This window comes from Poeciliopsis prolifica, unplaced genomic scaffold, assembly GCF_027474105.1.
Source record: "Poeciliopsis prolifica strain line A6 unplaced genomic scaffold, Auburn_PproV2 SCAFFOLD040, whole genome shotgun sequence".
Classification (NCBI taxonomy): domain Eukaryota; kingdom Metazoa; phylum Chordata; class Actinopteri; order Cyprinodontiformes; family Poeciliidae; genus Poeciliopsis; species Poeciliopsis prolifica.
The window spans coordinates 2765290-2790410 of record NW_026562415.1 but is presented as its reverse complement, the minus strand read 5'-3'; the positions used below and the strand labels follow the sequence as shown (position 1 = coordinate 2790410).

The window sequence follows — 25121 nt, the reverse complement described above, 5'->3', positions numbered from 1 at the left end:
AGATCTTAGAGAAGTTAACAAGTCTGTCATTGCCAGAGCAGCTATTGTTCCAAATCCATACACTATTTTGTCACAAATTCCAACAGGCAGCATGTCTTTCACAGTCATTGATTTAGCAAATGTTTTTTCAGTGTTCTAATTCACCCAGAAAGCCAGTTCTGATTCACTTTTCAATTTAACGATAAACTCTACACATTTACAAGACTTTGTCAGGACTACTATGAGAGTCCAACCATTTTTCACCAAGCATTAAATGACAATCTTTCACATTTGCACCTTGCACCACAAACAGCTCTTTCGTAGTATGTTGATGATTTATTATTGGCAGCTTCCAATCATGATCTGTGTGTTTCTAAAAGCATAAAATTACTCGATTTTTTTCTCCCTTAAAATTTTGGTGATTTTGGTTACATTTAGATTAAACAGAGGAAAAATATATAACATACAGCTGTGATAAATTTGAACTTATACAGATTAAAATACCTTTAGTTGTCCAGGGACTATTATTTATAACAAAACTGTTTTTTAAATTAATGAAGCGCTTCAGCAGAAACATGATAAATTAGGTACTGTAATTCTAAATTGTATTGAGATCTTTTCTGTAGGTGTAGATACAGCTAAACTTTAAAACAGGATCCTGTACATTAGAGTTGAATTTAAACATTGATATATGTAGTTAAAAGTAATTTTCTCTATTTGAAGCTTCATGTAAATTTGGCCATTTCAATTTAAGAAAATATGTATATAAAATGAGGACTGACTGTAAATATTTGACTGTAATGCAAATTTGACACATTTTTTATTGTTAATGAAAAAAGTTGTATCCTTCACAACATTCTTACATTTCAGCAGTGTAAAACTAACATTTACATTCTGTGATGATTAAATCCAAATGAATTGGAAGCTAGCTTACCATTTTTTTTGCTAGGGAGAAGTAAGTTTAGGCTTCCCTGTTTAAGCTGTTGCCCCTGTGACCCAACTCCAGATGGACAATGAAATAAATGAATAAATTAATAGATTTGGAAATGAATGTGGAATTAAGTAATTATGATTCCACATTGTTTACTTCCAATTTTGTTCACTATTTATCTATTTATATTCACTTGTGTTTTCCCACTTCTTTAGATTCTCATTTCCTCTTTAATTAATTTACTTATTATTTGTCAATTTTGATTGGATCATTTCTTCATATTTCACGACTAACGTGGAGGAAACACCTGGATCAAACAGGAAGTCATGTACTTGCTTATTGGTACATGTATTTTATTTTTATTTATTATTTTTGCTAACACTGGATTTTTTTACCTTCACCGTTGCCAATATAAGCTCAAAGTTCGGCTACTGCAAGAAAGACAGAGATCACCGCTTTGTGCTCAAGTTCTGGTCTGTTCTGCTCTCTAATTGGTTCGCTTACCTGGCACCTGAAAGCTGTTTTGAAAAAGTTTGTCCAACGGTTCTCATCTCAGAAGACGCTGAATTGTGCTCAAAACTTGACAAAGAAAAGAACGCTGTTTGGACCTCTTCAGCTTTCAGCAAATGTAAGTTAAGCTTTATTTTCTTCAAACGTAAAAGGCACGGTAAATTGTGTTTCTGGTGAGATTAAATATTGTTTTTAAGGCGTCATATTGCTTCTTGGAACAATATGCAGTAGAATCATTTTTTTGCTACACCTGCAACGCGTGTAACTTGTTGGGTATACCTGCAACTCCATAATCATAGTAAGTTGTTTTACTGTCCTCCAGCGTACGTCACATTTAGAATCTCTGGGAGACGTCCAGGGTCCGATTCCCAGCCAAAGTCTTTCTGCATGGAGTTTGCAAATTCTCTATACATACTGTTCCTGTGTTCCTCAATGCAAGCACTGCTATTTGTCACAGACAAACGAAGAAAAACAAAAACAACAAACCCGATAGCAAAAAAAATCACATGGATTTAATTTACTTAACAGTGTACAAAACATGACTTAAGTTGGTGTTGCTTACAATTTCACTGACAGATTAATGTTCAAAGGACTTCATGAACATAAACAAGACAAATGGTTACAATAAGTTGAAACTCTTCACCAAAAATATATCACTGAGGCAAAAGAGTGCGTGTTTCAAACGGACAAAGTGACCTGTCAGTTCAACCTAAACGATTTTTTAAAATGAATTAAAACACACTAATACCTACAGACACCAAAGATCGAAATGAAACCTAAAAACAATTTTGTGTTACTTCCTGTTAGACGTATATTTGGACATATTTGGAAAGGTTAATACATTCTGGGGAAAACTTACAGCATGTGTGTTTTTTCATATTTATGTACAGCAGAAAGGCACAGCTCATCAAAAGTGAAAGGTAAATAGAAAGACGTGTTTTAAGGTGAAATCCTGATAAAAATTCAGCAAATCATTCTGGCCCCTCGCCCCCTACTTTAAAAATCTTTGCTAAATATAAGTTATTTTTCACATATGTACATGATACTCTCATTTTTATGCACAGATCTTGATTCTTTATTATGCATACATATTTGCCTGCTCATACTTCTTTAGCCTCAGAATATAGCCAGAATCTAAGTCTGTGTTCACATACAGGAAAAGCGCATGCTTCCTCCAACATGTAGAATAAGCATTTATTTCTGCAAAGTTCAACTGAGTTTTGTTTGCTTTTTTCCCCCTTTTGCGTTTCTAACTCCTCTTAAAAACAATAATCCCAAATTTACTTCAAGCTGCTTCTGGTCTCGAGATTTGACAGATACCAATGACCGTATTGGAAGCACTTTGCTGCCCTCTTGTGGATGGAGTGTGAATGATCTTTGGTTGAGATTTTATACTGTAAGCTGTATTTGAAATCATTTATTAGATCAGCATGAATTGCACGAAACCTTTGTAGCACTTCAATTTAAAAGGCCTGTTTAGCCATAGCAGCATCAATAAGTAAATTACATATTTGAGACAGGAAAAGTCTGCTAAAGAACCCATCTACACCTAATATCACTAATTTGCATATTAACCTTTATGATGTATTAATATTGATGACTTGTTCTGAACCCAAATAGAGATTCCCTACTTAAGTTAGTTTTCGTTTTTAGTTCGTATAAAATGTCCACACGCTTTGCAGTCTGCAGATAAACATGTAGAATCTGCTTCCAAAGAAGTCCACTTGAGGTGATTTGTGTGCAAACGTGTCTTGTCCTTTTAGAGTCGATTTTGTTTAAAAAAAAAAAAGAAAGAGGAACTTTTTCTGGCATCAGGAAACGAGCGCAGCGCGGGAGAGGCAGAGGAGAAGGAGAGGGCCTGAGAGACATATAAAAGATGCGCCGCCACAGTCGTTAGCATTCTCCTGGAAGAGCAAAACAGACAAAATGTTCCGTGTCAGTCATTGTGTTCCTTCACATTAAAATGACCCAACAGACATAAAAAGAATATGTCAGTTCATGTCGGTGTATTCAGTTTAGGTTTGAGGTCTTTTCATGTTCACTGAGGGATCTTATTTAAAGGAGCTCTACAATTTTAAAGACATGGCAGCAATCAGGGTAAATTATTTTGTTTTTAGATAATCAAAGATAATGAATGATTTAACCAGGAGACAACTGGCCAATTAGATTCTCACACAGGTCCATCCAGGCTTTTGAGAATGGCACTTGACAATTGCATTTTGTATAATTTAAGTTTTATAAAAATGCAAAAACAGAATACACTTTATACATTTCTGCATTCAATAAAGTGAAAAATATGTTGAATAATAAGTTACTCTACATGTGACATTGTGCAGCAGTACTTTCCCCACAGAGAGGAATCTGACCTGTGGGTGATAGGAGTGGCAGGACTCGGGACGTCTCCGGATTTTCTGGGTCCTCATCCTGTCGCACTTCACCGACGCGTTATGTGCAATGTGGCTAAAGAAAATATGATACAATGACAACAAACGCTTCAAACTTCAGGTATATATGAGACATTATTATACTGATAGATTCTTCTGGGGAAGGGTTGAAATAAGGAGCAAACTTATTACAATTTACACTTTTGGTAGTTTGGGGCTGACCAGCTTTCAGGCAAGAATGCTGTATTTTTTAAATTTTATTTTATGACATAAAATCACAGTCAAAGGATATATTTGACTTCTTTGGGCTCCAAGGTGATGGGCGGGTACTGTCTGGAGCAGTCGCAGTCTCCTTGTACCACCAACATCAACAGGTTGCTTTCAGGTATTTGTTGAACTACAAACATTCTGAGGCAAACAAAAAGTGCAAAGTAGAAAATAAACAAAATGTCAAGCAAACTCCATAGAGCATGTTTATGTGCCTGAATAAACTTAACATATAGAACTTTGAACTTTCTCATATTTTTTCACATCCCAAGAACAAATCTAAATATATTGATGTGCAAAGCTGGTAGGGACATTCCCCAAAGGATTTGATGACTTAAATGTAGGGAAATATGGTTCTATCAAGAGCTGGCTCTGCAGGGAGACATACAAATCAATGTCACATTTTCCTTATTTATTTTTTTCTTGTCTGTATGCTTGGTTGCCTTAACAGGAAGTAGGTTATAATTCCTCTAAATTTATAGTAATTTATGCAACATGGGGAGTTTTCCATTATCACTCTCTGAAAGGAAACCAGATATCACTGTGTGATACCACTGTTGTCCACATGAGGGCACTCCCACTCAGTTTGTCTTGCAAACCATTTTTCTCTTTTCCAACCAGTTCACCTCCCACCGTTTTGAATCATTGTCTCCATTTCTCCATCTTGTCATTCAACCCTGTTGTTTCTATTTTAATACTCTCATTCACCTTTACTTTCTTCCATTTCTCACATGCCTCTCACTCTTTACCAGCCCAAACCTCATCTAATTTTGATCCCCTCTACTTCTTTTCCCTCCTCTGACACTCTTGTATAAATAGATGCCGATCTGAGTGAGCAGAGCGGAGGAAAGCTGTGGAAAAAGGATTTTAGAAAGACACTTTAATATGACCGGTCCAGGGCTTACAGAGGACTGCGCTGCCATGTGTGTGTGCACATGCACACACACATGGGCATGCACACGCCCGTGTGTGTGTGTGCGCGTGTGCACGGCCATACGCGGCTGTGTGCTTACTTCTGGCACCGTCCGCACTTAATAATGCTGTTGGTCTCCTTGACTGACGGCTCGTAAATGAAGCTTGGGTACTCGGTGTCACATGGCTGCAAGATGTTCCATTTTTTCTTGGGAACATAAGCTAATGGAGAGAGAGCACAAAAGGGGGTCATTTCTTGATGAGTTGGAAGTGCATGCGTGATCGACGGGCTGAAAGCTCAAACTTTTAGGTTATTGCTGCCGCTCAGATGGAAGCACGCTTCGAACAAACTGAATGTACAAGATGAGATGATTTGAAACCAACAAAGATGAGATGATTTGAAACCAACAAAGAAGAGCTATGATGGCTGATTAAATTGTACACGTCTGTTTGGGATTTTCCTTAGCTGCTCAGAAATTCCATTAGCTGAGATAAAAGTCTACGCTCGGGTCTTGTTTTGAAGGATTTGGCAGCTGCATCTGCTCCCACTTGAAAGCCTTATGTAATCTGACACACTAAATTTAATTCTACTTGGAACGTCTCACAAACAGCACATCACACATGAAACACAAAGGCCTGCAGAGCAACCCGGCTTCCTCTGAAACACCTGAGAGCAGGTACTCACTGCGGCTGAAGGATGGTTTAGCTGGATGGATGGGTGATGGATGGATGATGGTAAAGATGAGAGGGTCGGTGACGGAGTGAAGTGCAGTTATAAGGAGGGCGAATGTTTGATACATGAAAACATGTGAAAAGAAATTAAAGCTGTCATTAAATGAGAATCAATTGAAGACACGTTAAAACCAGATATGTTGATGCGCTCTTGCAGCCGGTCAGTTGGGTTTACCGAAATGATTTCTACTTGCTAAATGTCGGGATGACGAGGAAAATGCTTTAGACCATTTCTTTTTCAACTTCCATCTAGCTAATAGTTACTCATGTTCCATTGGGAGCTTAAGTGGCAGCTGTGTGCTTGGGATTACTCATGTTGTTTTCTTCTGAATGCAGGGAAGACAGAAGCACTCTTAAAAACCTTCCAGTAATACAGTCCAAACTGAAGCTACATTTCTCTCTTGAGTTTATAATAGCCCGTTTATCACCTATTGTTATAATTGTAAAGCGGCATTGCTAACACAAGCACACTAACACATTAAGCAGCTTTTAAACGTCAAGATGATCATATGGCTTAGTCAGCTTCTGATAGGTTAATTTACAACATTTGAGTGAAATGGAGTCAAACCTGAGCATCTCAAACACATAACTACCCAAATATCAGGAAGAACATTGTGAGCCTCCTTAAGTCTGGTTCATCTTGTTCAATTTTCTGAAGTAAAACGCATTTAAACTCTACATCTTGTTTCATTTCTGTCCATTTTACTGTCATTGAGAAAAAAATACAACACTTTTTTTTACAGTATTTCTCTAAAACGCTCTATTTCACCTTACAATTATGATGAAGATGAAGTGAGTAATTTTGAGTGGAATGCAAATAGTAGCAAAATGACATACAAAACAGCTAACATGGGAGATGTGGTTCTATTCGGGGTCTGTCCTTAAGACATACAGAAAGAAAATATGGCAAGAATAAATGGAAACTGAACCAATTTTCAGGTCAGCATGAGCTCACCGTCAGCAAAATGCTCTGAGTGCCAGAAGCTACAGAAATTGAACTCCAGTAGGAACCTTAAAGAGGAGAAAGACGGATCAGATGGAGAACGTAGAAACTGGGTAATGTTTTAACATGGAAATGATAAATATGACATTGTGGTACATTACTGGTACATGCTTTAAAAGGTGAGTTATTCAAATTAAAATAAAAGACTTTTTGAAAAGAATTATGTTGTGGTTTAAGGGAAACCTATAAGTCACAAAAAATGCAACAATATTTTTAGGCTTGAAAAAGTTAATCTGCTTTCTGTGTTGCTAACCAATAAACAAACTTTGCAGTGCATTGATGGTCGAGAGCAGCCAATACTGTTGCTTCTAGCAACACTTACAGTAGGATGTTAGAGAGGAACCATTTGAAGGTTGAAGCCAAAGCATAGAATGACTGCAGAGAGAGGAAACAATAAAGTTTAGTGTACAATTCGTGTTTGAAACGTATTAATGAAGCCTGAAGTCACTGAACTTACACTGAGAAGTGGGCGAGCGCTGCTGACAGAGTGAGGGTTGGTCTTACACATGGCCTGATAGTCAAACAATGAGACCCTGGAGGAACATAAGCATAAGATGCAAACACAGTGTTGATCTCTCAGCATCTTTTTGAGTCTTTTATTGATTCCCTGACCATCTCCAGGCACCAAGAAGCACTACAAACTGCAAGGAAAACCAACAAAAAAAGTCAGATGAGGAGAAAAAAAAAAAACAACCCAGTGGATTGCTTTCATTTTTTTCTTGCAAGGACCAAAAATGTCACGATTGATATCTGATCTCTGTAGCAGATTCTTAATAATCCATAATTAAGGAAATATGAGTATTTTCTATTTTTTCATTTCGTTGATTTGTAAAGTAGACTTTACAATGAGGCGTTAATAGTGAAGAAAAAGGTCCGGATTATGGAAGCGTACCAATACTGTAAAATCTTCTAGGTAAGATGTATACACATTCATATAGGCAAAACCCAATTAAATGGAATTACACAATTTCTGCACATGCGTTTCATTGTTCAATAATTACACTTGGTGTAATTATATAGGTGTCTAAATGAGACCTGTGGCTGTTTTACAGGGAACTCCACTTTTAGTTAATTTAAGTTAAAGGGGGAAATGTATTTCTCTTTTTATATTAAGCATAAAAATTTCAACTGTTTGCCATATCATTGCCCTGACAGGATGCAATCTGGGGATAAATATGTTTTAACAGCACCGTGTTGCCAGATGCATTTTCCACATTTTAGCATAAAATTATAAATGAAAACAAACAGGGCATAATCAGAAGCACATTCTTCCATGGACGTCTGATTGTGCCACAGCATGTGGCACAATGTTCTGCTGTCGTAGCACATTAGGACAAACGTTTTGTGACAACTTTTCACCACACATACGCACATTAAATCCCCTGCAACACGACTGTCACACCAACCAGGCAGTCAGCAGAACGGTTCCAGTCCGTACCTCTTAAACATGCCCATTTGGATCAACGTGGTCATCACCGATCCGTCCGTTTCACCAAAGAACCTTCCCGCCTGTCAGGAGAGACGGACAGAAGAAAAGCAAACTATTGCTGTTAAATAAATTCCTGTAATCATAATAATCTGACAGTAGGATTGTAAATGTTCACTGTGAACGATATAGTTTATGCGTAGGGTTTTTTAATAAAGCCTTAAAAATACTGCCAGCTGGCTTTTTACCGAGCAATTTAAAATCCTAATGTCTTTAGGTCTTATTAATTTGCCATAATTACATCAATTACTGTACATATTTTAAATTAAGACTGAACACTGTGTTAATTGAGGAATATAAAAATGAAATGGATATTGTTCTCATCTTCAGAACTGATTACTATGATTTAGAAGTCAACACATCAGATGTAATACAGTCCAAAAATCCAACATTTTCAGAGCTCCCTTTCTCTTTTATGTTCTACAGCAATTTGAAACTATAATTTTTTTTCTCTCTATTTTTTGTTTTACTCCACTGTATCTTTTTAGCACTTACAGCAACTACTTGAGTTGGAGAAGCAACTGAAATACAACAGGCGTGAAATTACGCAAAAGGTTATATCACCGCAAGAGGTCCTTGAAATCAGTCGTTTTTTAAATAACCTTCAGTTTTTTTGAACCTCAGACGCTGAGAATGTTCATGAAAAAACTTACATATTTTCTCTTGTGGCAACAGACGTCAGTGTTTATTAATGTGGTTTGTTGTGACAAACCAAAACGATGTTTAAAAAAAAAAAGCTGTAATACAAAAGGACCACTTTCCCTGAGGGAGAGAAGCATTCCCACAGTATCATGCTGACACTACAACCATGTGACAGTGGTTGGGTAAGGATGATAAGATTATTACTTTGCTGCCTAAGAGGACTTTTACTAATTTAATGACTGGTATCTGTTATTTACCAGATGTGAACACATGCTGCTTTTCAAATTTTGATATGATAGTAATTTTGGAAATCATGTTTTATTTTTGTTCTAACACCGTGTTGCTGTGTCACATAAAATCCCATTGAAATACATTGAAATTTGAGGTTGTAACACGACAAATGAACACTTTCAGAAGGGCTTCCAACAGCAGCATGAAAAAGGAAAACTACCGACCACACTGACTTTTCCATAAAAAAAAAAAAAAAGATGCAGGCAGTTTTTTGACACAATTCTGCAAATTGTCTTCTCTTCTCAGCGTGGTGATAACTAACGGATTCAAAAGCCCTCAAACTCTCAGAGCACGACTCTAAAAGCCCGTTAATGTGTCAACTTACATCACTGCGCCGTTTAGAAATGAGGACAAAGCCATTATTGTCAATCACGTAGCACTCGATGTCCTGATACAAGAAACAAGAGACAGAAAAACTAATTACTTTTCACAAAGACAACGCAAATGTTTTTACATCTTTTAAATCTTTCACAAAAAGACTAAGAACTTTTGTCCTTTAGCGGCTCCATACAGCAGATATGCAGACTAATTAAGAGTTTTCTGACCTGAATGATATTCATATAATCTGCCTAAGTCATATAACGAGTAGAAAGGGAGGAATATATACTCACAAAGCTGTCGCAACGAAGAGGACAGACCCCCTCTATGGAGGAGCACTAAAGAAAACAAACAGAATCTGCTGTAATTTTAGACAACAGATACATTTCAGTAACAAAACTGATGAATGCACTGATGTAGGGAGTGTAATCTCATGTATAAGCGAGACAATGGTGTGCCTGTGTTCAATGAGGACATCTTTTAAATATGCTTCAGTGTGTGTATTTCTTCGCAGGCGCTCGGCTCCAACTGGTCGACAAGTGTCTGAGTATGTGCGAAAGAAGAAAAAAATAAATAAATAAGTGTCTGCCTTGGTGAGAAATTGTTAATTTTTGCAAGATGTGACAGGAGAGTCTACCTGAGATCGACTGCTGAGCATCTCGTTTGCGAGTCGCAGCTTATTTTGTTTCTGTGTATCCGCGACCGTGTGGATGTGTGCCGTCTGTTTTATTAATGTTGTGAAGCCGAGTTCACAGAGCTCAGCGGGATACTGTTGATTTGGTTCTGTAGGGGGGGGAGGGACTGCTGCCGTGGAAAATTATGCGCATACTTACGTCTGTGTCATTCGGCTGAGAAGAAGCAAAGAAGAGATGGAAGGAGAGCGTGAGGGGAAAGAAAATGACATTAGATCAGTTAATGATGCTGTAAATCAAAGCAGTAAATAGACTGTCAATGCTTCTGTTTACTGTTGAAAGAAATAAATTGGTTGTCGCACGTCCTGCCTAAAACAACCTTAATATTCACTGTTTGACAATAAATTAACTTAAATTTCTTGCTTTAGGTCAGACAGGGCTACCAATATAATGAGACTGTATTCTAGTTTACATAAGGTTGTTATACCTGATAATGCCAAGACGTTGTAGACTTTGTGTAACATCATGGAAAATACAAAAATGTATTTTGTTTAACCCTCTCAAGGCTGTGATTATTCCTGTTGCTGATGTACCTTTTCCTGACACACTTTTTCCTTCCACTCAACTTTCTATGCTTTCATATGATCAATGAGTTTCTTTATTAATGACCTTTTGCGTACAATAAATATGCTTGAAAGATTTCACTCTACACACAGCCTTCTGGAGTGAAGAAAATATGTTTAGCTTTTTCACGATATTTAATCTTTTCAGCGGTACCTGTAGTTAATAATGGTCGCTATGAACGTCTGCGTAGCACAACATGAAATCATTGAATGTTGTTATTAAGTCACTGATGGGATTTTCACCTATCAGCTGTTTTTATTTTGCAACAGTATTAAACATGGGCTGTTTACATGACATTTTAGTAATTTAGTCCTCAATGTCACATTAATATACAGCATGTTGGGTTCAAACTGTTCATAAATTGTATGAAATCAATCGGAAGGCATTATGGAAGTGTGATTTTCATTTTACAGTATTATGTAAAAAAAAAAAAAAAAGTTTCTTTTTGATGTTTTCCAAAATCATCAACATGTCAGGAATAAATGTTCTAATAAAAGGTTGGTTTCTAAAAAATATTACTTTTACATGTTTTGACAATACTGGAGATGTTCATAAAAATTTAAATCAACATAACTACAAAGAATGACTCAAAGTGGTCTATGTCCCTGTAGTATCATAATAATTATAAAAAAAGCTAAATCATAGCTTAAAACTTTTCTTTCAAGAGGGAAGTTTGTTCTTTTTCCTCATTATTGATCTGCTCATATGTCAAAAAAGCACTAAATGGTCACATCTCATGTCTTGAGCTCAATGTATGGGTTGGCGGCTATAGACAGTACATCTTTGGAATCATGGTCAGGTTAAACAGAGCATGTCGAACTGTGAATGAAACAATTTATCATCCTTTTCAGTCCTATTACAGCCACGTGTCAGTCTCTCTCTCTCGGCCTCCCATCGCTGCCTCCTGGGATGGGGGACAATTCAGTGGACTGAGAGGACTGGCGGCGTGTCCCCCGCTACAACACAGGCACATGGTGAGGCTTGATAGGAGACTAAATTAAAAGGAAAATGGACTGTCTCATCCAATTAATTAAAGGGGAATTAAAGGATCAGTGTAAACACACTCGGTTCCAGTTTTAGTTCTATGTGTCAATATTCACAGTGTAATGTTATGGAGAATTTCAAAGTGGCTTTTGATTGTGACGAGCATAAAGTTTGTTAATGTATTGGAAATAATAATAATATGCAGGAAAACGTAATGACTCAAACATAATCGACATTCTGTCCTAAATTTTCAGATTTACTAGTAGATGTCCAAGCCTGCACTGGTCACAAACACAAAGACGAGTTTTTGCAAATAATAACATCCTTGCAATGTTTGATCAAATGATGGCATATTGCGTGTTTTATTGATATGTACTTAATGATTATGTGCTATTTTTTATTATGTGACAAAGCAAAATATGTTACATTTTGTTTTAATATTAAAAAAGTTGAATATTTGAGAAGATGGGAATACTCTTGTTTCTGTCTGATAATGGCTATAAATTGGGACTAACCAACATTTGCCAGTAGCGTAATCCCCGATGGAGCAAGAGCAACATCACTGCGCTCACCTATGCGTTTACACACATGGACACTGGTCTAACAAGCACTGCAGTGAGTGTACAAGCCATTCGAAGTACATGACAAGATAAGATGATTACATAAGCTGGCTTAGGGAGGATGAGAGGATGGGAGAGAGGAAAAGGGTGAAAGTGAATATATGAAGGGAACTGACTAAATGAGGAAAACTGGAAAATGGGAAAGAAAAGGGGAAAAAACTATGAAGAATTGTGATGTGTTCTTTAATCACACAAACTGAGTAAAAAATAAGAATACTACATTACATCACAAAGTGTGTGAAGATGGACGTAATAGATACTTTGGCACAGATGGTAGAGCATATGCTCACTGTTAATCTGACACATATTAACACGAACAGACACACATCCCTAACACACACCAATGTATGCAAACAGAAACACGCGTTACCCTGACACACAAACATAAAACATACCCACACACAGAGCCTCGCTGCAGGAGCTATCCATCACCTAATGGCCAGCCAGAAGCTCTAAATGGCCTTTTAACTGCTGTCATTTACAGCCATGGGAGCAGAGGAGAGGGAGCGAACCATCAAACACCTGCTACCGCAAAAAGCGTCACGGCAAATTAGGTAAGTTCTCCCGGTTCTCCTGGAGGTGTGGAAGGTTACTCGCCTCTTTCACTTACGGCTATTTCTGCAACTACCAGCAGAGCGTGAATCGCACTAAACAGTTTCCATGATGGAATGTAATCTGCACATATGCTCTAATAGCTGCGGTAAGCACTTATTTATCCGTGAAAGCAGTGAGATGAAGCACGACATTAAGCTAAACTAGATCTACATGTTTTAATGATCAACTAATGAGGTAGAAATAACTGTTTTAATGAACTAGTACATAACTTGATTGGATATTTTAGTAAGTAAAAATAATAATGGATTTATATATCATAGATTTAGTGGACTTTTTAGAGGAAATTTTAGAGGAAACAATAATCAACATCTGGAACTTCTTGGGGACTAAATAACATGTTAATTCTCATATTAAATATAAATGCATTCATTTCTTCACACATTTTTTTTTAACCATAATTAACCGATAGGATTTATTTTTTCCAATTGCTCTAGCCATAGTCTGGCCTGACTTGTAGAATCACTTTACCTCTATTTGACAATTTCAAATAGAGTCAGCCTCAAAGTAGTGTTTATTATTTGAGGCAGCAAAATAGGGGGCTGGAATTTAACTATGTTTGTATTGCACAAACACGCTTCAATAAAAGCAATTAACGTTATAATAAAAAGTTGTCATTAAAGCCAGGACAATAAACTCTACCTTCAATATTCTACGAGGGGGAAAAACTAATTTACCACTGGAAAAAAAACAATAAAGTTAACATTTAAAGGTTTAATTTGACAGGTCTAGAAATTGCTTTGTTCCTTTGAAATACTGATAGTCATTCTTTCAAACTGGTCTGGTTAAGTTCAGTTTAAAAAGTCTGTACTTAATATGATGTTTGAACAAAGAGTGGCGCTGCTGTTTCAAAGTAAAATTAATAAACAGAAATCTTTCTTCAGCTGGTTTATGGAGATGTAGGGGAAGGCAATGAAAACTGCATCAAACCTGACAAGAACTTCTTGCAAAATTTTGTATTTCCAAAAACGGCTCCTAAAAGCTTAATAATCCGCACTAGTATAAACCCTCCAAAATATAAGTTTTTGAGAAAATAAAACAAAAAAACAAACAACTATAGAGATTCAAATCTACTGTTGTGAATAAACAAGTTATACTTTATGGCAAGTCATTTTGATATTGAATAATAATTATTAAAAAAGTACAAAGAAATTCCTGTAATATCATTAAAATACCTTTTAAAACTCACTAGAATAAACAAACGCAACTAGTTTTCACTACAATAAATGTATGTAAAGGACATAAAATATACTAGTTCTGTGCTTTGTAATTGCTAAAATATCTGAAAAGAAGAAACAATGAGTATGTCTAAACTTTAAATAATCAGGTAAATCTAAAATATGACTAACAGGAAAGGTGGATTAGTTGAAGGCCATAGCATAAAACACAATATCCGATCTGATTGGTGCCACGTCCAAAATATTACTGACAGTGTTCCATCTGAACGGTCCTACCTGTGCAGCGATGGTCCTAAATTTGGATTCAAGCACCTCCAGAGTCATCTGAACCCCAACAGCTGTTGAGATACAAAGAAAAAAAAGACATCAAAATTAACACAGATCAGTTTTGCATGATTACAGAAGCAAATCTTCCCAAATAGACATTAACATAGGGCATAGGCAGTGGCAGCCTTAATTATTAATAAAGGTTATATATATATATATATATATATATTATATATTATATATATATATATATATATATATATATATATATATATATATATATATATATATATATATAGCAGAAACCACAACCAATGTGATATATTATTGACTATCAAGAGAAAAACTCATTAAAAAAAATATTATTTCTGGTTAATTACGTTTAAAGACACAAGGTGAAATCTCTTTCTTATTTAACAAACTATGAGACGGTCAACGAAGAGCTTCAAGTTTTATTTTCTGTTCAGTCAGAAGGATTAGCACAGCTCTGTGTGTCTGGCCGTCTTCACCTGGCTCACCGAGTGTTCAAGTAAAACTGGCAGTCATATTTTATATATATATATATATTATATATATATATATATATTATATATATATATATATATATATATATATATATATATATATATATATATATATATATATATCTGCCAGTAATCAGATACCCTGCTGGAATAATTAGCTGGCCAAAGGAGGAGATAAAAGCCACAGATATTAAGACTAGAAAGCTACTAACCATGCATGGAGGGTTCCATCCCAAATCCAGCACCCTGAGACTGTACACGAGCCGCAAGGAAGGAGGCAGAGGACATCAGGGACAAAGCCTCAACAGACAATGTGCTCAGTGAATGTCTCAGACAACAGGGAACGGAGGTTGAGGTGCCAGAGATACCATCATGGGAGGACAGCCCCTACATGGGATGTACCACCAGCAAATAACCCAAGTAGCTGATATCAGTAAATCCTACCAATGGCTGGAAAAAGCTGGACTCAAGGACAGCACAGAGGCCCTCATCCTGGCCGCCCAGGAACAGGCCCTAAACACCAGAGCAATAGAGGCCCAGATCTACCACACCAGACAAGACCCAAGGTGTAGGTTGTGCAAGGAGGCCCCTGAGACAGTCCAGCACATCACAGCAGGGTGCAAGATACTGGCAGGAAACGCGTACATGGAGCGACATAACCAAGTGGCAGGCATAGTGTACAGAAACATCTGTGCAGAATATGGACTGGAAGCCCCGAGATCAAAGTGGGAAACACCCCCAAAGGTGGTGGAGATCGCCAGAGCTAAGATCCTGTGGGACTTCAGATCCAGACAGACAAAATGGTAATGGCGAACCAACCAGACATTGTCGTAGTGGATAAACATCAGAGGAAAGCCGTTGTGGTAGATGTAGCAATACCAAGTGATTGCAACATCAGGAAAAAGGAGCACGAGAAACTATAGAAATACCAGGACCAGGAAGAACTGGAGAGGGCCTGGAAGGTGAAGACCACAGTGGTGCCTGTGGTCATCGGGGCCCTCGGGGCAGTAACCCCCAAACTGGAGCAGTGGCTACAACAGATCCCAGGAACAACATCAGACATCTCAGTCCAGAAATGTGCAGTCCTTGGCACAGCCAAGATACTGCGCAGAACCCTCAAGCTCCCAGGCCTCTGGTAGAGGACCCGAGCTCAGAGGATAAGAACCACCCGTGGCGGGTGAGAAGGGAATTTTTTATATATATATATATATATATATATATATATATATATATATATATATTATATATATATATATATATATATATATATATATATATATATATACACACACACACACACACAGAGTAATCTGTGTGACAAAGTCTAAGACTAATGAGGAAATTGATATATTAATAAATGTAAGAAGGATTTTGTACATTTATGGTTTGTATTTCAGAAAACAGAATAATGCTTAAAAGACTCAAGCCTTTACATACCCAGACCCTAAAAAAGATAAAAATATATTCAATATGTAGCGTTAGGTTAAATAATACCTGCTATTACTCGGCAAGCAGAAAAAGCAAATTAAAGTTTTTAGTCAGGCACTTGAGAAAGAGAACATTAACAGCATTTTTAATGCCCCAGCTCTTAGTAGAAGATGTCTTTTAGTGGAGATCAGCCCTGAAGTCAGAACTCAACTTATGAAAATCCTTTTTACAGTCACTGGCCTTCAGAGCCTCCACAACGCTGCTAAAAAATAAATAAATAAAAATCCTATTCTTAGCCAGAATGTGTTTGAGTGCATGTGTATATCCAACGCCTCCACTACGCAGCCCTCTCAGTCATAAAATGCGGAGAATTAGTGTCCGTGTGAACATGTCCCACGCACGCGCAGGAATATACACACAAGGGCGAAGCGATTGCTTATGTCAGCTTAGGGTTGTATGTCTGTCAGCATTTCAGTCAACCTGGTCATAAGGAAAAGAAAAAAAAGAAGAAGAAGAAGACGTAATTGCATAAGTTCCCAGTACACACATATTGTATATACCACCCACGCACATACGCAGGCAAATACACATTACGCTGCGTGAAAAGATATGACTCTTCGTATTAGCATCAGAGACTCAGCGTTTTCTTCCCAGTGTGCCCTGGGTAGCCAGTTAAAAGCCTCTCTGCTGATTACAATACACAAAGCTCACATCTACCTCCCCTTACAGACATACACTGTCAAAAATTTACAGTACACATCCCATAAGCTTAGTAACACCGATTCAACACTTTTAGGACATTGAGGTATATACAGTAATCTGCAAAATCCCTTTTGAGAGCATCATTTAACCTAATGCGTGCATTGCTTTGGAGACATTTTAAACCATCTCTAATGGTTTAAAATGCTTACAAGAAGGTTTTTTAATCATCAGACTTCTTCAGACTTTCTCAGTTTTTGGCATCTTCTGCCCCTTGCGAAACCATTCACATCTCCTGAACTTTCGCACATGTTGTCATGTTACGATCACGAACTTCAATGTCTCTATAGTTTTGTATATCTGGAGACAAAAACTGTCCTTGTCTGGTGCAACGTAGAAATGACGACATGAGTAGCATATTGCAAACATAAACTGAAGGGAGACTAATGGCTTTCTTAGAAGAAAAAATACTAAGAGGTTGTTAATGTATGGAAACATCTCTAAAGTACAATTTGTTAAAAGACGAACATGCATAAAAAGAGGCACCAAAGGCTTTTTCCTTTTGTGCTTTCTCTTGCAGCATTAGTACAACCTTTCAAAACCAAACCCTTTTTCAGGCATTACTCACAATTCTTTTATAGCCACCAAGCATTTAAATTAAAAGCTGTAGGAGGCAAATTTGCCCTGAAAACATCATTTTAAATTAATTTTTTTAATGCCACTAGGTGATGGGTTTTAGACCTGTTATAGCACAACCACATGCAGATCTCATTTTAGAAATGAGGCAACAGGTTCTATCGTAAGATGTGCAGTTTGGCTCGATTTTTCCTGCTTTCTCCCCTCTGTGTCATCCTTTTCTTCAATCTTTTGAAAATCACAGCTGTAATCCGTCTACAGTCAGTCATGAACAGGAAACGGTGTTTGATTGGAGGGTTGTTTTGTCTGAGGTTGTTCATCTTTTCCTGAAGGGTTAGAAGCAAAAGATTCACATTTGATCTGTTGTTTTTGTCACCACTGCAAAAAAAAAAAAAAAAAATGAACGAGTAAGATTTTTTTTTTGTGAATCCGTCCTACTCCATAGTGACGATGACCCTGATGTCATCCCCCTCCACTGTAAACTCAGATTAATTGTTCAAAAAGCCATTAAAGAGGGCAGCAGTAATCTGCCGTCTTTTCTCCTTTGAGTTAGAGGCTGATAGGTCAAATCTAATTAAAGCCAACGCTCTGATCACCTAGCATGGGTGTGTGCGCTCTGCATTACTTAAAGCTCTTTCTGGTAAATATAAATGTGTGCTGTTAAATGTGCCAACATTGCTTTCAGGTTAGTCTTTCCCTTGAGAGAGAAAATGTGTATACTTTCACTCTGAGGCACAATTAGCAAAAGCTTCCAATCACAACTGAGAGTGTTTTTAATAGAAAATGAGCTAAGAAAAAAATAAATACAAACCTTTGGAGACCAGAGCTGGAGTTAATTGGCTATTTTACTAGTGAGTTAGAAATAGGAGAAACAAAGAACTGAATTAATGCCTCACTTTTCACTGCAACTCAAGGATTTATTGTCCATTTAGCTGCATCATCTTTTACAATATAACCACTCTGTAGCCTAGAGTTGGGAAGAGATGGACGCCTTTTCCTCCACACAGTAAATCACATTATATAATTAATAATCGTAAAATTGATCCATTGCGTTACGGCCAAAATTCTCGTCATTAGACTGACTCACCATTGTAACTGTAAACCAACCCAACTCTGTTATGCACAAAACAAAGTTGGGTATTTTTAGAAGGCACTAGAAGAATGAAGAATGGAGCAAGAAATACGAAGCTTGTTTTAATCTGCAGCTGGCATTTCATCCTACACACTGATCCTCTGACATTAACCCAATGTCCACATTCAGGGGAACCGTGCAGCGTGGAAGCCAAAAACGAGTGCTTTTTCATTTTCACACGTCGTTTCACTTCATTAAACATGTTTGTGTGTGTATATGTGTGGTGCTGAGGTTGCACAGAAGGTCAATTTGTGTCAAATGAGTACAGAGCGGGTGTTGTTGTATAGCCCTGAATACAGATTAAATTAATAGAAACACACAATAGGAGCCAATAAACACAAACAGAGGCACAGAAAATAAACACACCGAGGTGGAGGTCAGTGCATTCACATATCCCACACACTATAAACAGGAGTGTATTTAGGGTAGATGTGTGAGGTTGACAGTGTGACTCCTACTCTTTGAGCTTGAACACATTTTTTAACTTTACATCAACAAATGCCAATATATTTTGTTGGGGGAGCGCATATTACCCCAAGAAGAAAGAAAGAAATGAGCTATAGGAGTAAATGTTAGAAATGAAAGGCGAGGAGACCGATGTCTGATAGGTAAGATGACTTTCGCTTAAATGAGATGACCTCATTTACTTTGATGTTAGAGAGAGCAAACACATCAAGTGGAAAAAGTTGTGCAGCTTTTCTTGTGTAAAACTCAGTGCTGTAACTCTGCATCTAATCTTCATAAACACAGGTAATAGCAGAACTATAATAGATGAGCTTAAACATTGCATACGTTGTTTTATTTCATAAAATGGTCTCTAAATAATTTTTAATATCCCTCCAAGTAAAATCTACCAGAAAAAGTTAAAATAAATAAATGGAAAAGACAAAACAAATTATGTTTAATGAAGATTCGTGTTCAGAATAACTACCTTGGGATAATAAAGTTTGTCTTGCTACAGTAACAACTTAAATACGTTGTCTTGATAATGTTTTTTGTTTTAAATATGTCATCATTTTAATACATAAAACTTGCTTTCTTTTGAAATTGATAAAAACCTTAAAAATTAAAGGCACGAAGAAAATGATTTATTTTTTCATAAAAAAAACAGGACAAAAAACTCCTAATTTTAAGTTTACCGAACTTAAACATACGGCAACAAATGCCACATGATTACAAAAAGCTCCGAAAAACAAGAAACAAAAAAAAGACCACAATAAACTAATAAAGAATTTTCCTCTGAGATTTAAAAAAACAAAAACGCCTTAGTATAAGTTTTCCACTTCTAGCTAAGCTTTATGCCTATTTTAAGACAGAAAAAAGACTTTCTGAAAAGATGCTTTGAAAAGCCTGTTAGCCTCGCTTGAAGTCCTAAAAAAAGTGTGTGTTCTGTTTGCAGTGACTGTGGGCAAGAAGATTACTGTTTATCTCAACAGATGTCATTGTGTCTTCTCCTACAATGTCTCACTCGTCTCTGTTTGTTTGCTGTGCGGTGCACACACAATCCAACACATCAAAACTGTCAACGAGATGGTCGGATTGAAACAAACGTGCGTGGATGATAAGCTTCCTGGGTTACAAATGCCATTTGTGCTCTGTTTTCGTCTGTCAGGCTCAAAAACACATAATTACAGTTTGTAGCAGCAAATGCCATCATAATAAGAAGAGAGAAGAAGCAGTTCAGAGCGCCGTTTCTTTTCTCTACTCCTGAGTACAATCAAACCTTTGGACTTTCTTTCTTTGTCAAGGTTTCTAAAGGTTCTGCATGTTTTTAGCTTCTTGCCTTCATAAAGCGATAATGCTCCAGCAATTACTGCAGGTTACCATGGAGAAACGGGACATTTTATGAAGGAAAAAACAGTATGTTATAGTAAAACCAGAGGAGATTAGAACAAAGCATAATACGGTACAGTGGCTCAGTCAAGCTTAGAACCTGTCAATTTTCAAACATTTAAGTCAAGAGGGCCACACGTTTTGATAGGGTTATTTAATAAGGTTGCATACTTGTCTGTGCTGCTGTAGCTCATAAAACACCAATAAAACACACTAAAGCTTGTAGTAGAAACACAAAAGCATACATAAGATAAAATATCCACTTTGTTAAATTCATGGTTCTTTGAAAATGTGCAACTATTATATGGAAAAGGAGCAGAACATGTATATATACTAAGCACAGACAGACTCAGCTTTTAATCATTCGACATCAAACAAACAATTAAGCGCAACCTTTAAACCTCAAAGTCGCACAAGACCACACACATTGTGCAAATGCTCACAAACCTCAAAGGAGTTGACAGAGGCTGCACTGACATCATGTTACCAAAGCAACAGGCAGGAGCGAGGGGATTGGACGAAAATGATGATGACTCAACCTCCCTCCCTTGTCTTCCTCTGTCTCACCATGCTCTCCTCTTCTTCATAGACAAGTCTCTCACTTTATCTTTTGGGACATCGAGGACGCAAACCGAGACACGTGCCCAGGCACAGGCATGCCGTAGTTATAAAATGAAAGTGTAGACTGTAATCTTTCCACAGAACGGACAGTAGTGAACTCAGATTTCCCGAATAAAATCATCTGTATCAGGGCTGTTTCTTTTCTTTGTTGAATCCAGTAGTCGCGTTAAGGATGAATCTTTGGGGAGCAGAAGTGCAATGGCACAGGAACAGAGCTGAACGAGTTAAAATGATGGCCTGTTTCTTATAAATGGAAATAAATGCTGTTGACATTCAGTCTATGTGTGGACCTTTAAGTCAGCAGAGCCTACCTACCTCAAGTTAACCTAGTTTCCAAGCCCTCTTGAGTGGCCCTGTTGGAGGCGCACTCACTAAATCATTCATAGTGGAGAGATGAAGAAAGAAAGAAAAAAACACAACTTGTTCCTGTGTGACTGTGTGAGGAATAAAACCATGAATTTAGAATGTGGTATGTTTCCTTTATTCTCAGTCAAGGAAGGTGGTAATCTATATATCAGATTTATTTTGCCATAGAGCCAACAGGATTTTAGTTTGGGACATTTGGGAACGTTTTGGTGAGAAATCCAATAACTGACTAAATCTTTAATAATGTAAATGGAGAAAGAGTTTGCCAGTCATTGTGTATCTTTTAAATTTGTCATGAACCTTCTTTGCTTTACGTGACCTACCTGAATTGCACAAAGAGCAATCTAAAAAAAAAAACCTCAATATATAGTTGCTCAACTATGACGCAGCTTGACAGTGGATTCCATAAGACATCTAATAATATTTTAATAAAGCAACCTGTCCAGCTGATTAATGACTGCCTGGGATAAAAACCTAAAAAAAAAAAAAAAATTAAAATTAAAATCTAGCAACACTCAGGTAGATACCTACCTAACATAAACTGTCGCAGTAAGTCCATCTTTAATTAGGACAAGATTTAAAATACTGACATATTCTGAATTTGAGATGTATATAAGACATTTCCCACATTATGGGATGCATTTTTGAATAAAACGTCTGCAGTAATAAACCTAAAGTGTAAACCAAATGAACAGTGAGTATCTTGAATCCCCTTGGCAATTAAAGAAAATTGTCGCCTGAGGCCAAGGAATTGATTGAAGGTGCACTTCATTCATTCTAATCCATGAATTTGTCCATTGAATAATTTGAGCCATGCAACATAATTCGGATATATAAAGAGGGGATAAATGCAGCAGATGAAATATGCACATATATTTAAACATATATGTGTCTTCACTTAAGAAACCATTGTTGGGTATTTGGAATATAGAGATGTTCACTCATCATGATGGCAATTCATGAAAACGTGACCAAAGTGAAGAATGGTTCAAACAACTCTTAGGTTGGAGTACCCATATATATATATGTTTGTAAAAAGATTGATGACTTTGAGCCACTTCCCTACACGGGAACGTATGGTAGTTGATACAAGTGTGTCTGGCCAGACCTGGTGTTAATACGATGCCTTGGGTCAATTCATCTTCACTGACATCCAATAGCAGAGTAAATTACAGAGCAAAGTAGGTGTATAGTTGAGTAAAGAGATAGAGATAAAGGAAGAGAAGCTTTTCTGAAGAGAGAAAAACAAAGAGGAGGCGAATCTCTTTTAACGAAAGAAAGCTGCGACTGAAGGCAAGGACTGTGGGGATTTAATCAAGGAGAGCAATAAACTGATACCCCTGAATGTATTAAACATAAAACAGAGAAATGGATGGCAATTAGAAAAGTGAAAAATAAGCTCTTTTGCTTTAGATGATTGATAGAAATGTTTCTCCATCACATAGTTCCTGCATCAGCGATGGAGCAGAGCTGGCTTTAAAAGCTGCCTTGGCAGGAGGTCTCTGGCATTTCCAGATGATTTCTGTGCCAGAAGCTCTGTTTGCCAATAGCCAAGAAAATTTAACATATTGCTTAGCTCAGCTTTTACCAGGCGTAGCTTGAACATTTATCTTTTTTTCCCAAGACTTAGTTCTTGACTGAATATATCTTGCAAAGCTCCAAACCCTAACATAAACATATTTTTCATGTTCTCCCAACTGCTTTATTATACCCACGGTTGTAACCACAGAGCGAAGCAGTGATGTTTACTTCAATAAGTCAATTTGACACATAAGACAACATCCATTTTGTGCCTCAGAAGTCAAAGCAGGAGCTTAATAATAATGAAGACAGGCTCACATGAAAGGGTTTTCTTGTTCCGTCCACTCATTACTCAGATTGCTTTCAGGTTACATCACAGACAGCTGTCATGTCATCTGCTGCAAACCGAATGGCTAAGGAAGACGACGGAAAAACTTGAAACGAAGCGAAATATTAGCGAAGAGTAAAGAAAAATTTTGTCAAATGTAGAACAAATGTTAAATTTAGATGATCATGTTCAAGGAACAACCAATGAGTTTTGGGCAATTTTTTATGTGCCACACTTCTGTATATGTAGACAGTGGGATGAAAACAACATTTAGTCCTTTTACAAATAGAAGGTTGAAGGTGTGGCATGAGTTTTTATTGATGCTTCCTGTTCAGTATGTGGAGCTTTCACACAACATCCATTCATACTTTTTGACTGTTAAACGTTAGACTTAAAAAAAAAAAAAAACATTAAAACTTTTTTCCTTTTTGCAGTTGGTTGTGCGCAGTTTGTGTTGGTTGTATCCATAAAATCTAAATCAAATAAAACACACTAAAACCTGAAGTTGAGATGATGCAACAGAAAAGTTGAAAAGTTCGATGGATTTTAATACTTTTTTCAAGGGCATCATAAATCTCCCTAATTACTGTCACGTCCAAATCAGCCAAGTTTGACAGCATATGACATTTAATTTGTTGCAGCTTTAAATGACTAAATGTCATCACTGACAGACAACCTGAAATACCACTTAATCTGCTAATTACAGTTTTTAATAAACACATACATGCAATATAGAGATATAAAGGAAATAATCGACAGCAGATCAGTAATATAACAAAAATGGAGACATTCAGCTAATCATCTTCCATAGAAACCAACAAACAGAGTGTCTTACTGGCATAAGCTACTGGCTGCTAAAACAGATTTCTACTGGCCAAGATCTAGAGTGAAAGAACAGGACAAGAAAGCTGAGAAATTATAACCAGACTATTTATGTGAGTGTCTTTTCGTACTGCCCAGTGAACCAGGCTGCAGATTTACCCAACCCATAAAAGGCCCAGATTCATGCATTTGAAACTAAAACAAATTATTATCTAGACAGTTCAGATACTGGATAAATGACCAGTATCTGAATAGATGGGAGTGTTGGCTTTTTTCCTCCTCACATTCCCAGCAGAAATAAATGCAATCTCCGACTCATTTGGATTTGGATTTTATGGCCAACTGATTAATGTAAATCGGAGATTATCTTCTTCCTTTGAACTCTGCTTGGGAGCCAGATTCTCCAAGCCCGGCAAACGACCACAAGGTCGCAGTCTAGAAAACGAGGTGACGTAAGATCCCAGAAACCCAGAGGGCCTCTGGCCACTTCTGGAGATGACCTTATTTAAATGCAAACCGGGATGTGTCAGCAGAAAAACGGACTTCACAACCTTCAGATATCCAGATAAGCAAAAACAGGGACCAGCAGTAATTTGAGAAGGTGAAATGAACAGGCCGTGTCAGAGATACAGTGCTGAGGCAAACCTCTATAAAACATATAAATGAAACTTGAAGTGTACAGTAAATACAGAGGACTGAAAAAAATGAATAGATAAGAGCAATACTGTTTATTAACTCTTTTCTGAAATATTTAAAGTGAAATGAGTAGCTGTTATAAGTGCTCTCTTGAATTTGTATCTACCATCGTTGTTTGTATCATTAGATATTCTCCTTCTCCT

The 25121-nt window shown here is 37.0% G+C and overlaps 1 protein-coding gene across 5 annotated transcripts in view; it reads right to left on the bottom strand.

The window, feature by feature from the left end:
- Positions 1–1910: 1910 nt before the first annotated feature.
- The window catches only part of cacna2d4a (calcium channel, voltage-dependent, alpha 2/delta subunit 4a), a 69993-nt gene continuing 46782 nt past the window's right edge, over positions 1911–25121 (bottom strand). For 3 of the 5 annotated variants that reach the window (XM_055054695.1, XM_055054696.1, XM_055054697.1), the window contains 13 exons: positions 14382–14443; positions 10289–10303; positions 9749–9793; positions 9463–9525; positions 8157–8227; positions 7176–7251; positions 7041–7093; positions 6671–6726; positions 5669–5689; positions 5085–5205; positions 4092–4212; positions 3787–3864; positions 1911–3324 (listed from right to left, as the gene is read on the bottom strand). In XM_055054695.1, coding sequence (XP_054910670.1) covers positions 3232–3324; positions 3787–3864; positions 4092–4212; positions 5085–5205; positions 5669–5689; positions 6671–6726; positions 7041–7093; positions 7176–7251; positions 8157–8227; positions 9463–9525; positions 9749–9793; positions 10289–10303; positions 14382–14443 — 875 coding nt within the window. In that variant the 3' untranslated portion in view covers positions 1911–3231. The remainder of the gene's footprint in view (positions 3325–3786; positions 3865–4091; positions 4213–5084; positions 5206–5668; positions 5690–6670; positions 6727–7040; positions 7094–7175; positions 7252–8156; positions 8228–9462; positions 9526–9748; positions 9794–10288; positions 10304–14381; positions 14444–25121) is intronic. The other 2 variants (XM_055054698.1, XM_055054699.1) reach the window with 1 other exon arrangement.